This window comes from Petaurus breviceps, unplaced genomic scaffold (genome assembly GCF_028583685.1).
Source record: "Petaurus breviceps papuanus isolate PSGF00001 unplaced genomic scaffold, PetGlider_PUasm1.0 186, whole genome shotgun sequence".
Lineage (NCBI taxonomy): Eukaryota > Metazoa > Chordata > Mammalia > Diprotodontia > Petauridae > Petaurus > Petaurus breviceps.
The window spans coordinates 19,357,819-19,371,341 of NW_027185798.1; the positions used below are offsets into that span (position 1 = coordinate 19,357,819).

Consider the following 13,523-nt stretch of genomic DNA (forward strand, 5'->3'; position numbering starts at 1 on the left):
TGCCTGATGTCTCCATGATAAAATGGGAGCTCCTGGAGGGCAGGGACTATCTCCTGTTTGTCACTGGATCCCCAAAGCGAAGTCTAGTGCTTGCTCACAGTGGCCTTTTAATAAATTGATCTGATTATCAAGGCTTTTCGGCAGTGATTTTAAGGAAAAAAGATTTACATGAAAGATTTTAAGTGTCAAACCATACAAAAGCCTCAATCAATCTCAGTAACAGCTAATTACTTTTGAGAATTTTAATCCTGAGGAATCAAGCCTATTAAAAATGTAATCTTTAGGGGCAGCTAAGTGGCGCAGTGAGTAAGAGCGCCGACCCCAGAGTCGGGAGGACCCTGGATCGGTTCCAGCCTCAGATACTTAACACCCACACAAAATAACTGGCCATGTAACCTTGGGCAAGTTACTTAACCCCAACTGCTTTAAAAAAAATGTAATCTTTAGATCTATGCTGAGTGCAACCAACAATAATTTTAAAATCAAAAAGGAAATTATAATACAGCAAGGTTTCTCACCTAGAAAAATAATTTGGGAAAATAGGAAAAGATTAAATTGATGAAAAACAAAGTGCTAACTACCTAGAAACTACATGTACTTAAATTTTGGTAATCAACAGAAATGAACAGAAGAAAAATTATCTTCTGCTGGACAACAATATTAAGTACATTCACAGACTTATTCATTTAGACTATTTACTGATGCCCGCAATATGCAGCGCACTGGAAGACATTTTTCAATATGAGATAGATGGTCCCTGCTCGCTGGGAATTTCCAGTCTAGTAAGGGTCTAAGACATGGCTAATAAACAATGATTAACATAAGCGTAACAAGGAGTTCTAAATCAAGGTGCATGTGAGGGCCAACAGAGCAGGGTGTCACCTAGAAGGCTTCATGGATGAGGCAGCCTTTGAGCGGGACTTAAAAGAACATGCCGGAAATCCAAAGGCCAGGAGGAGAAGGAGGCTATCCCAGAAATAGGGATCAAAAGGAGCAAGGGCAGAGAGGAAGTAAAGCCTTGGGAATGGCCCAAGGGAACAGAATAACCTAGTTTGGTGTGTCAAATTCTATGAGATAAAGGACGGGTAGTGCCAGAAGGCCAAGGGCCTGAATGCCAGGTAAAGGACACAATGAAAAGACACTGAAGAGTTTTAAGTAAGAACTGATGTGACCAAATCTATATGTAAAGAAGCTTATTTTGACAGCAGCATGGCCAGGAGGGAGATGAGAATGGAGGTGGGAAGATCTGGCAGGCAGCAACAGTCCAAAGATGGAGAGGAAAGGTCTTAGAGTAGGGAAGGGACATCTGAGAAATCACAGGGGTAGAATCAGTTAGAAGGACAAGTGACTGAATGTGAGAGGCAAGGAAGAAAGAACCTTTCAAACATGGCTGACTGAGCAAATGGAGGAGCCACCAAGAGATCAGGGGGAAGAGCAAGTTTAAGAAGAAAGACACAAATCTGGATCTAGCCAAGTTGAGACTGAAGTACGTCCAAGAGACATGTCCTGGAGGCAGGTGGAGGCTGTCTCTAATTACAAAAAGCCAAGAAAAGAGGTCAGATAGACATTTGGGAGTCATTGGTGTGGAGGTGGGAGCTGAAACCATGGGAGGGAATGAGATGGCAAAGAAAGAGTGCAGACAGAAGAGAAACAGGCCAAGGACAGACCCACGGGAAACACATAAGACTTCATGCTATTGGAAAAGTTAATTGTTGTAACATATCTCCTAAGTGCCTTTCCCTATGGGAAGAAAATTCCCTCCAATGGTATTTTACCTCTCTGAAAGCTGCCGAATCTGTGGAATCCCCATGTACTTGTGAAAGTGTTCCAAGACGTTCACTACTCCCTGCAGAAGGTTGGCAACTTCTCCGTACTGTCGCCGCCTTGTCATAGCTCTGCAAGGAAAATCAGAGATTAAGAGGTTCAGGGTATCACCAACAGGGGAAAGCCTATTCTGGTCTCTAATTAGGAGAAGTATTTTCCAGGCTGTATCAAAAGCTATTGACATTCATTTACATACTACTTGCCAAGAAAGATTATCTTTTTCTAAGGTGACTACCAAGTTCAACTAAGCCAAAGTCAATAAAAGAGCGTTCATGAAATCAACAGTAAAACTTGGCAAGGAGGCATAAATGATCAGTTTCCAAATCCTTCAATAAGTCTTCATTTCCAAACCGTGAGTTTATCGTTTACTAGTCCCTGTATGAGGCACTTAACAGAGCAGTATCAAGTTCAAGCCAAGGTGTCAAGTTCATACTGCTTGAACCAATTCAAGTGGATGAAAACCTCCGAGTTTTCTGGGAAGAAACTGAAGAATAATCTCCACAAGAAGCCAAGTGGGTCTCCCAAGCCTCCCCCAGATATCGATTAAACCAAACAGAGAAGGACGAGCCAGGGAGCCATAGGGCACACCTGCTCTGTCCTACCTTCCTTCCTCCCTCCTCCTAAGGTAGGGAGTCACAAGGTTTCCTTTATGCTACACTGAGGCACCTGAAACACTGCTGACTTAAGAGACAGTCAATAGTGCAACAGACAAGAAAACGACAATGTCAAAATCTTGCTTAGAGAAAAAGGCAGTCTGAATCCTTGAATACAGTTAATAGATTTTTACTGGAATCACTCATGAGAAAATCAAATTTGCATTCAGTTCATCCTTTTCATGCTGTTTCCAGAGGTCCCACAAATCAGGCTCCATCCTAGGAGCACTGTCTTTGCAATCCTGGATTGAAAAACACACAATGAGCACCCACCCAGAAACACCTGGCCGTGTAACCTTGAGCAAGTTACTTAACCCCAATTGCTTAGGGGCGGCCAGGGAGCACAGCGAGTAAGAGCACCAGCTCCAGTGTTGGGATGACCTGGGGATCAAATCTGGGCTCAGATACTTAATTAGCACCACACCCAGAAATAACTGGCCGTGTAACCTTGATCAAGTTACTTAACCCCAGTTGCTTTAAAAAAAAAAAAAAGAAAGAAAAACACACAATGAACAATGCAAACGGCTCTTTAGCTTTGTTGGATGTGAGTGGGAAAATGTGCCAAGGCAGGTGCTGCCAGTGTGAGCTGGCGCATCCACACGGCCACTTGTACCTGCGGAGGATCAGTCCACGGGGGACAAATGAGCTGAATGTGACAAGGATGGTGCCCAAAGGGCGCCAATCAAAAGGATGAGTGGAGGATGCTTGAGACATCCACATGACAGAGGAAGGAAGGAAGGCGCCATGAAGCAGCTGAGGCCTGTGCAGCCTTGCTGTGTCATTCCCAGAGCACTGAGCATTCCTTGCATGGAAAGAACCAGAGGCTCGTGTGACTTACTCAAGGGAGTCCACACCTCCTGCCAACATGTGCAGGTGGTTCAGTGTGGTTATGGAAGTGGTCAGGTGGCGCTTGGCGTGGTCTAGCTGCTTAATGTCCCGTGTGATTTCCTTAACCTAAATGGTGAAAAACAAAATGAGAATGAATCAGAGAGCACAGAAGAGAGGCCTCATCTCAGCATAAGAACAGCTACCCTTGAAAAAGGATTCAAATTGACAAGAGGGGCGAGACTGGGTCAAAGGAGGACTACCCAATAAACACATCTGGCTGAAGATGGGGCTCTTCCAAATTAAAAAAAACCTCCTCAAAGATGTTTTTATTATTCCCATTGTGCTGACTGTTAAAATATCCTTTAAATAGATACTGACTTCACTCTAGAAAGGTAGTAGAATGTACTGAAAAGAACACTGGGGAGTGGAGTGAATCTGGGCTCAAATCTATACTGTGTGATCATGGGCAAACCGCTTATCAGTCACTCAACAAACCTTTGCTGAACACCTACTATGTGCCAGGAATTGTGCTAAGCCCTGGGGACTTAAGAATGGGGTATCTAAATAACTGAGTACATATAAGACAGAGGGAACAGATGGAGAGTTATCTCAGAGAAGACTTTACCTCCCTGGCTCAGCCTCATCTATAAAATTAGATTACTCATACTTCTTAGGGATGGTTGTAAACCAAGTGCTTTGGCCCAGAGCTGGCTGGATGATTGGGCAGCACTGTGGCCATCTTTCTGACATACTTGCTGGGAAAGTTCCCAGAGCAGCCCTTCCTCACTCATGACACCACCTTTTTCCTGTTGGGATTAAAAAGAAGCCACGGCACAGAAATCTGGGGGCAGGACAATGTTCTGGGTGTAATAATTTGGTCTAGGTTACAGCTTGGTTTCCCATCTTTTGACTCTCATCTTCCTCCCCAAAAACAATTCACCAGGGAGCCTTTCACTCATACCAAACTCAAAAGGGAAGTCAGACAGAAGTAAGGCTAACTGGGGGAGAGCCCCAGACTGGCAGATGTGGTTGTGAGGGATGGCATTTTCCCTCAGGGGCATCTCTGCTCCACTGGCTTGTCAGTTTGTTGAGTAAGCTGGCGTTGACTTGGCCCTTGGCAGACCAGCCTTCACTAAATCAGCAAACGTAAGATTATTTTGTCAGAGAATGAATCACAGAGCTCTAGTCTCATAGCCCTAGCGCTGGCAGAACCTCAGAGGTCTCATTTCACAGTGTGAGGAAACTGAGGCCCAAGTGTTGTGCCTGGTTTTCCCCAGACTGCCAGGTCAGCTCCCCCCTCCCCTACTGGGTCTCCGCCCTTTCCCCCAGTCAGCTTACCCGCATAGAAGTGGACAGGCTTCGGGGTCAAGAGAGGGAGTTTCAAGGTATGTACTGACCAATCACTGCTTACGTGTTCTGCCCCAGATCAGGGCTGTTGCTGGCTGCTACTGCTATTGCTGTACCTGAGACATAGGTTAGGGCCGGCTCAGCCCACCATGTGGCCTGATCAACCAACACGGTCTTTTAATAAAGGGTCCATTCTAAAATTATTACTTGGGTCTTGCTCGCATTAATCAAGATACTGTATAACACAAGATGAAGTGACTTGGCCAAGGTTACACTTGTGATAAGTATCAGGTCATTTATGAATTCCTTTGAGCGCTGTCTATCTGGAAAAGAGCCTGACTATAGACTAAAGGGCACTGTTCTCCATAGAGCAGTGATTCTCAGGAAGTAAGCTCTATAATGAGAGCTGGGTCTGCTTAAAAAACAGCCTGTTCAGAGTCAGAGTACTCCCACCTGAGCCAGAACACTGACAGGGACAACAAATTGAAATCAGAAGGCTGATGGTGGGAAGGAGCCTGAGAAGACACCTTGGTGGTCCCCGTCACAATTCGGTGAGCAGCCTGACAAGGCCAGGGCCCAAACACAGCACCAAGTGTCCGACACCCTCTGGAGGGCACTGACAGGACTCCAGCCTCCATCTTCATTTTTAGCCAGGAGGCAAAACTTCTGGGTTCTCTTGCTCCTGGAGGACATCCTGTTTCTTAATCTTTTCTTTTACAAATTCACATTCCTTACTGATTATCTACAACTATTATTCAGTGGTTGCTTACCTCTGGAGCAAAATATTTATTCTCTTCCCTCCCTTCCCAAGGAAGACTCTTGTCTTTTTGACCTTTCCTGTGGCTCAGTTACTAAGAGGACCTCACGCTGCCCAGGGAACAAGTCATAAGAAGAGCTCATCCTTCTAAGAGATAAAAAGGAAAAGTTCTCACAGAATCAAATCATCGTAGAGCTGGACAGGACTTTTTCAGAGTTAACTAATGCAGGACTGGAGCTAGAAGGGAGCCCACTGGCCTCCCAGTCCAACTGTCACTTCCTAAGGTCACCCAGGCCATAAAAGGGTGCAGATAGGCTTCACACCTACGTTCTCTCACTCCAAACCTGGCACCCTTTGCAGTGCACCCTGCTGTCTCAACCTCCTCATTTCACACAGTGAGATTCAATGACTTGCCCAAGGCTACAGAGTTAGTTAGGAGCAGAGTTGCGACAAGAAGCCAGGTCTCTTGACCTCCCCTCCCCCCCAGCCCAGTGACACTGACTCCCAAGACCTTTCAGAACACAAAGGAATCCTCCCTTCAGGAGAACACATGAGAAAGATGGGATACCCAGCTTCTGCTTAAATATTTCCCATGACAAGTGGCTTATTCAATTCTTAGAATCCAATCTTGGGGCTTCTGGAATAAAGAGGGGATCATCCCTCTGTACTATGATCTGTTAAGACCACATCTGGACTGTGCTCACCCTGGGTGAGCAGAGTTTAGGAAGGATATGGACAAGCTGGAAAGCATCCAGGGCAATGCTGAAGGGTCTAGAACCCATGAGAGGCGGCAACTGCATCTGTTTTATAGTGGCCTGGCTGATTTCCCCATAAGGATGCAGGGAGGAAGGGAAGTTCTCCTCGGGATTTGGTTGGTTCAGGGTACTGAAGTCTGAACCACTGGCGGCTTCTGTGTCACCTGAGCCAAAACAAATCCAGACGCTGGTGCTGGGGAGGTCTGGTGTCATTGAAAATGACGAGGCCATCTTTCTGCTCAGCAATAGCATTGTGGCAAACAGGAATGTGGAAACAGAAACAAAGGGGTGTCCATTCACCTGAATCAATGTTGTATCCTTACAGATTCTTTTTCTAGTTGAGTAAACTTCTCTTTGTTAAATATTTCATAGCCTGAAGCATGTCTCATTGCATTCTAATACCAAGCCTGAACCACTGGCCCAGTCTGAATTAGGCCTGGCTCAGAATGTTTACTGTTATTCTGAAGGACTGAATCAGATTTACTTTAGGGCTGATCGTTGGGCTGAAGTGGGAGGCAACAGAAGCTGACTGGGTGAGTGAATGGTCAGATATCAGTCTGGCACCTAGTGGCAAAACCAGGGGTTTTGTTTTCTTGCTTTTTTAATTCAGAGGGTGAGGATGGAGGGAGAAAATTCCAGATCTGAAGATAAAATAAAACTTTTTTTTTTCTAAAAAGGAAGAAAGGAAAATAGTTCTATCCCAAGGAACTTACATTCTATTGGGTCAGGATACACCCTGTATACAGCTAAGTAATCATGTGACAATCAGAGGAAGAAAGGGCAAGGTGAAACAACTAAGGAAAAATCAGGCTAGGTCCTATATGAGATGGCTCATGAGCTGAGCCTTGAATGGGGCCAGGAATTCTTTCTAGAAGGTAGAGTGGAGGAGGGAGTGCACTCCAGGTATGGGGGTCAGCCCATGCAAAAGCACAGGAATGGAAGGCCAAATTTGGGGACTGGCAAGCAGGCCAGTCTGGCTGCAAGGCAGAGAGTGTGAAAGGAAGTACCATGGAACAAACCTGGCAAGGCATTCTGGGGCCAGATTGTAAAGGACTTAGACAACTTAATTATATTCAGTCAGCTGAGAAACATGTGAACTCAATGGAAAGTGCAGGACTAAACCAAAAGCTGTAAGACAAGTTAACTTAAGGTGGGGAGAGAAGGAAGCTTCCCTTCTGAAAAGAATTGCAAATGTAGGAGGGCAGGGACAAACAGCCAACGGAGAAGCTGGCTGGAACGCATTCCCAGGAGCTGGCTCTAGACAGAGGGGAACAGGCTGGCAGGAAGTCAGGGAGGAGGCCCATAAAGGAGCATGGCTGGATCTGAGGTAGGAGGACCATGACACTCACCATTTGCTCTGACTTTTCTGCTTTGTCTTTGATATCCTTAATTTTGCCGAAGAGCTGCTGGATGGCTTTCTGAGCCTCTTCCAGTGCCTAAAATAAAAGGAATCCATGAATGGGTAGGAAAAAAACCAGGAGATGCAAAGCAGCACCAACTACCAGTCCAGTCTATTCCTGCCTTGAAGGAAAACTGCCTTTGCTCCATCCCTTGCACCTTATCAGACAATTACACGGTAACTCTCCAGTACCGAATGCCAACCATCATGTGTGCAGACAAGTGCCTGGGCCATCCATTCAAACGGCTGAGGCTTTACCCCTCCTTTCTCTAAGAAAAGGGGCAGGGGGCTTCTAGGATAGAACCTTGTGTGTATTCTCAGATCATGGTCAGAATTGGCTGTTTTGCACTCAACTTTCTTTGTAAAAAGGGAAAGGGTACAATTGAGAGAGTATTTCCAGAAATGACTGTGATGTATTAAGACAAGGTATCAATAAAACTTATTTCAAAATGAAAAGGTCCCATCACTTTTGTACAATGAGAACAAGCCACTGCTGGGGTGGAAAAGTTCCTTCAAACACAGCAAAGAAGGAGCAAGGAAGAGAAGAGGCCTCTGGATACTGGCAGATCGAGGATATAACCTCTTTACGCTCCTGGGAAGGGGAGTGGGGGGGCACCGCGAGGACCGTGGTGCTCCTTCATCTGTCCTGGGTTGTACAATACCAGAAGGGCCCCACTTGCACAAGCCAAAGGTTTCCAGGAAAACGAAAGGCTTACAAAAATGGATGCCACACCTTATGAAGGATGATCCACAGCAGCTCACCCAAGTGGAAAAATCAGGGTGGGAATTGTGTGGGACTGAAGGAACACACATGGAGAATGTGTATGGTTCTGATGGAAGATAGCCACCAGACAAAGAAATTGCAACTTCATTTTGACCAGAGCGCACTGTTTACTTTGGATTGAGGAGCAGAGCTTCTGAAACCACCCTGGCAAGCCCTTTATAAACACAATGAAGATGATCACAAATGTAGAGTGTGGATAAGGAAGTGCTCCAAAGGGTATCAAATATGAAATCTCTTCAGTGTTAGCACAGTTTAACCTGCAGTCTCTAAAGGAAAAAAGGTGAGAAAGGCCAGCAGAGAATGCACTGCATCTGGACTGAAGAAGTGTATGAATTCAGACAGTTTGGGTGACTTATTCATAACATGAATTATACCAGAAGTAGCAAGTGTGAGTAATGACTTTAGCTCTAGACACAGTGAGTCTCTTCTCTTCTACCCCTCTACAAACTGACCACAACTGAAACAGATTTCTCCAAAGTTACCAAGGATCAGCTAATTACCAAATATGATGCTCTTTCCTCAGTCCTAAGTCTTCTCAATCCACTGGCTGCCTTTGACACTGCTCATCACCCCTTTTCCTGAATAGTCCCTCTTCCCTAGGTTTTCATGACATTACTCTTTCTTGTTGCTATTCAGTCTTCTGGATGTACCACAGGCATCTTAAAACCCAACATATTAAAAAAAAGAATTCATTACCTCTCCCCCGAAACCATTCCCTCTTTAAAATTTCCCATTACTATCAAAGGTACCACCATACTCCTGGTCACTCAGGTCTGAAATCTTGGTGTCATCCTCAACTCCAATCTGGTGCCAGTCTGTTCTGGCTCTCACAGTTTCCTTCTTTTTTTTTTTTTTAAAAGCAATTGGGGTTAAGTAACTTGCTCAAGGTTACACGGCCAGTTATTTCTGGGTGTGGTGCTAAGTATAAGTATCAGAGCCTGGATTCGATCCCAGGTCATCCCAACTCTGGGGACGGTGCTTTTACTTGCTGTGCTACCTGGCTGCCCTAACAGCTTCCCCTTCTGTACTCCCACAGTCACCACCCTCCCGCCCTAGGCCCTAATCACCTTTGGCCTATCTCCCCACCTCCCTCCACTGAGCTGCACAAGCACAGATCTGTCTGTATCATTCCCTCCTCTCAATGAATGCCTATGGCTCTCTATTTCCTTCAGGATCAAACAGAAAGCTCTCTGGTTGGTCCTTAAATATCTTCACAATCTGGCCCCTCCCACATTTCTCATCTTGTATTCAACTTCCTTCTGTGTACTTTCCAAGTGAGCTACTCTGGTCAGTTTGCCTTTCCTTACACAGGACACTCCCATCTTCCATCTCTGTGCCTTTGCACTGGCTGTCTCCCCCACCCCTCATGCCTGCAATGATCCAGCCCTTCACCTCTACTTCCTTTTGCAGGAGACTTCTCCCAGCTCCAAGGGCCTTCCTCCTAAAGCTGCTTCCCAATCTACTCTGTGTACATCTTGCCAACACCTATTTAATTACATGTTGTTTCCCCCACTAGAATGAAAGCTCCTTGAGTGCTTGTTTTTGCCTTCCTTTGTATCCTCAGTGCTTGGTGCACAGTAGGGACATAAATACTCATCTGACTGACTGCAGCTCTGGGGAAAGGTTCTAGCTGGGGATGCAGGTCTGAGCATCTACAAAGAAGTAATAACTGAAGTCATGGAAATGGATGAAGCACCCAAGTGAACAGACAAAGGGGAGAAGAAAATGCTCTCCTAGGCTGCCAGGGGCTAGAGTCTGCTGAAATTCCCAAGTCACAAGCACTCCTTACTCATGTTAGACAGTTAAGTGGCCTCGTCCTTCCACTCTGGGGAGTTAGCTGCCACCATCAAAGGGGCATAGGTCTCTTTCTGCCTTTCTATCCCATGTCAAATCTCATCCTCTAAAACAAGGATTTCCATTTATTCTGCATACCTTGGTTTTATGCCAAAAATAAGGACATTTTGTCATTTCTGTAACCTGGACAGGGAGATATATTTAGTCCGTAACAGCAAAGCAATTTGGCACTTGGCTTTGAAACAACAGCTCATACTGACTATAGATTCCCACATTCAAAATCAAGAAAAAGTCTTGTCCAAAAAAATCAGAGAAAAACCCAGTAAGCAAGGGGACAGAGTCATATGACATTTCTCATTCATACTTAGACAATACTTCTATCTACTCCCTATCTAATCCCTTACTCAAATGGGGAAAGCAGGGGAGAGAACAGAGACAACTGAGAAATCATTCCTATTTGCTTTTTGGATATATAACATAATAACAGATCTACCTGCTGAGGTTACCACTAACATCTGGCATTTCCCTAATGCATACCAACTCAGCAGGAAAGGAGCAAACCAGAAGCATGTTTAGGTGGCTAGGAAATCAAGTTTGAGATTGGACAGAAAAGCTAGGGTTTGGCTATGTTGACCTTGATTTTGGCTGATGTTGACCAAATTTACTACAGCAGCCTCTCCCCACCAGACCTCAATTTCCTCATCTGAAAAATGATTTTAGGGTAAGAACTTGCTATTAAACAAAAAATGTCATGGGAAAACTGGAAAGTAGTCTGGCAGAAACCAGGCATAGACCAAACACAATATATGAATATAAGGTCAAAATGGATACGTGATTTATTTTTTGACTATTTTTTTCCAATTACATGAAAAGACAATTTTAACATTAATTTAAAAAAATTTTTTGAGTTCCAAATTATCTTCCTCCCTCCCATCCGCCTCCCTAAGACAGTAAGCAATTTTATATAGGTTATATCTGTGCAATCAGGTAAAACGTATTTCCATATTAGTCATGCTGTAAAAGAAGAAACAGGTAGGGCGGCTAGGTGGCACAGTAAATAGAGCACTGGCCCTGGAGTCAGGAGGACCTGAGTTCAAATCCGGCCTCAGACACTTAACACTTGCTGGCCGTGTGACCCTGGGCAAGTCACCCCCAATTTCCCTGCCTTCCCTCCTCCAAAAAGAAAAAAAGGAAAAAAAGAAAAGAAACAGGTCAAAAGAAAATAATGAAAAAAATAAAGCAAAAATAGTACGTTTCAATCTGCATTCTCTAGATTCTCTAGAAAGTACTTTCCATCATGAGTTCTTTGGAATTGTCTTAGATCACTGTATTGCTCAGAAAAACTAAGTCATTCATAGTTGATCATGGCACAAAGTTGCTGATACTGCATACAATGTTCTCCTAGTTCTGCTCACTTCACTTTGCATTAGTTCACTTAAGTCATTTCAGGTTCTTCTGAAATCTGCCTGCTTGTCATTTCTTAGAGCACAATGGTATTCCCTCTCAATCATAAACCACAACTCAGTCACTTGATGAGTATCCCCTCAATTTCCAATTCTTTGCCACCACAAAAAGAGCTACTATAAATAATTTTGCAAATATAGGTCCTTTTCCCTTTTTTGTGATCTCTTTGGGATACAAACCTAGCAGGACTATTATTGCTGGATCAAAGGATATGCAGAGTTTGACTGCACTTTGCACATAGTTCCAAATTGCTCTCCAGAATGGTTAGATCAGTTTACAACTCCACCAACAGTACATTATTATGTGGATATATGATTTAGACACAAAAGATGACATTATATGCAAAGTAGGGGGAGCATGGGAAAAAAAATTACCTATCAGATCTATGGATAATGGAAGAGTTTATGACCAAACAAGAGATAGAAAAGATCACAGGATATAAAATGGATAATTCTGATTACATGAAATTAAAACTTTTTTTGCACAAACAAAACCAGGTGTAGCTAAAATAAGAAGGAAAGCCAGAAACTAGGAAAAAATTTACATTTCTCTGATAAAGGACTTATTTCTCAAATACATGGGGAACTGAGCCAAATTTATAAAAACTTATAATTTACAGATATAATTATAAAAGCCATTGCCAAATTAATAAATGTCCAAAAGATATGAATAAGTAGTTTTCAGAAGAAGAAATCAAAGCTATCAATAGTTATATAAAAATGCTTAGAATCACTAATAAAGAAATGCAAACTGAAACTGAAAAAAAGGCACCACCATGCACCTATCAGATTGGCTAACATGACAGAAAAGGCAAATGACAAATGATGGAGGAGATATGAAAAAACAGGGACACTAATGCACTATTGGTGGAGCTGTGAACCGGGTCGACCATTCTGCAGAACAATCTGAACTATACCCAATGGGCTATAAAACTGTATACCCTTTGACCCAGAAATACAACTATGAGATCTGTATCCCAGAGTTCAAAGAAAAAGAGAAAGGACCTATACATACAAAAAGCAGCTCTTTTTGTGGTAGCAAAGAATTAGAAATTAAGAGGAGGGGCGGCCAGGTGGCACAGTGAGTAAGAGCACCGGCCCCGGAGTCAGGAGACTGGGGATTGGTTCTGGCCTCAGATACTTAACACCCACACAAAATAACTGGCCGTGCAACCTTGGGCAAGTTACTTAACCCCGAGTGCCTTAAAAAAAAAAATTAAGAGGAAACCCATTAGATGGGGGAATGGCTGGACAAGCTGCGGTATATTATTATGATGGCATACTACTGTGCTATAAGAAGTGGCAAGGGGGATGATTTCAGAAAAACATGGGAATATTTAATTGAACATCAATTCATATAAGCCAAGTGAAGTGAGCAGAAGCAGGAGGACATTCTGCACAGCAATAGCAATATTACAATGATGATCAACAATAACAGACTTAGCTACTCTCATCAATACAATGATCCATGACAATTCTAAAGGACTCATGATAGAAAATGCTAAAAACAAAAAATGCTATCCCCTCCAGAGAGCGAACTGATGAACTCTGAGCACACACTAAAGCATATTTTTTTCAATTTATTTTTCTTGCCTTTTTTTTTTTGCAAGATGGCTAATATGGAAATGCGTTTTGCATGACTATAATGAATATCACATTGCTTGCCTTCTCAATGACTGGGGAAGGGACTTGAGGGAGAAAAAGAATCTGGAACTCAAAAATGAATGTTAAAAATGTTTTTAATGAAAAAAATTAAAATAAAGCTAGTAAATATAAAAAATTAATGGGCAGGGTTCTTAATTTATAAGAAGCTTCCATGACACAACAGAAAGAGTCCTAGTTTGGGGGTCTGAAGGGCCAACTTCAAGTGACTCTGACTTCCTCAGATTAAGTGGTCATGTCTCTCTAGGCATCAGTTT

The 13,523-nt window shown here is 43.5% G+C and overlaps 1 protein-coding gene across 4 annotated transcripts in view; it reads right to left on the bottom strand.

The window, feature by feature from the left end:
* VPS53 (VPS53 subunit of GARP complex) overlaps positions 1-13,523 on the bottom strand; it is a 144,549-nt gene that overhangs the window by 85,697 nt on the left and 45,329 nt on the right. For all 4 annotated transcript variants that reach the window (XM_069089707.1, XM_069089706.1, XM_069089710.1 and 1 more), the window contains 3 exons: positions 7,514-7,600; positions 3,316-3,431; positions 1,776-1,895 (listed from right to left, as the gene is read on the bottom strand). In XM_069089707.1, coding sequence (XP_068945808.1) covers positions 1,776-1,895; positions 3,316-3,431; positions 7,514-7,600 — 323 coding nt within the window. The remainder of the gene's footprint in view (positions 1-1,775; positions 1,896-3,315; positions 3,432-7,513; positions 7,601-13,523) is intronic.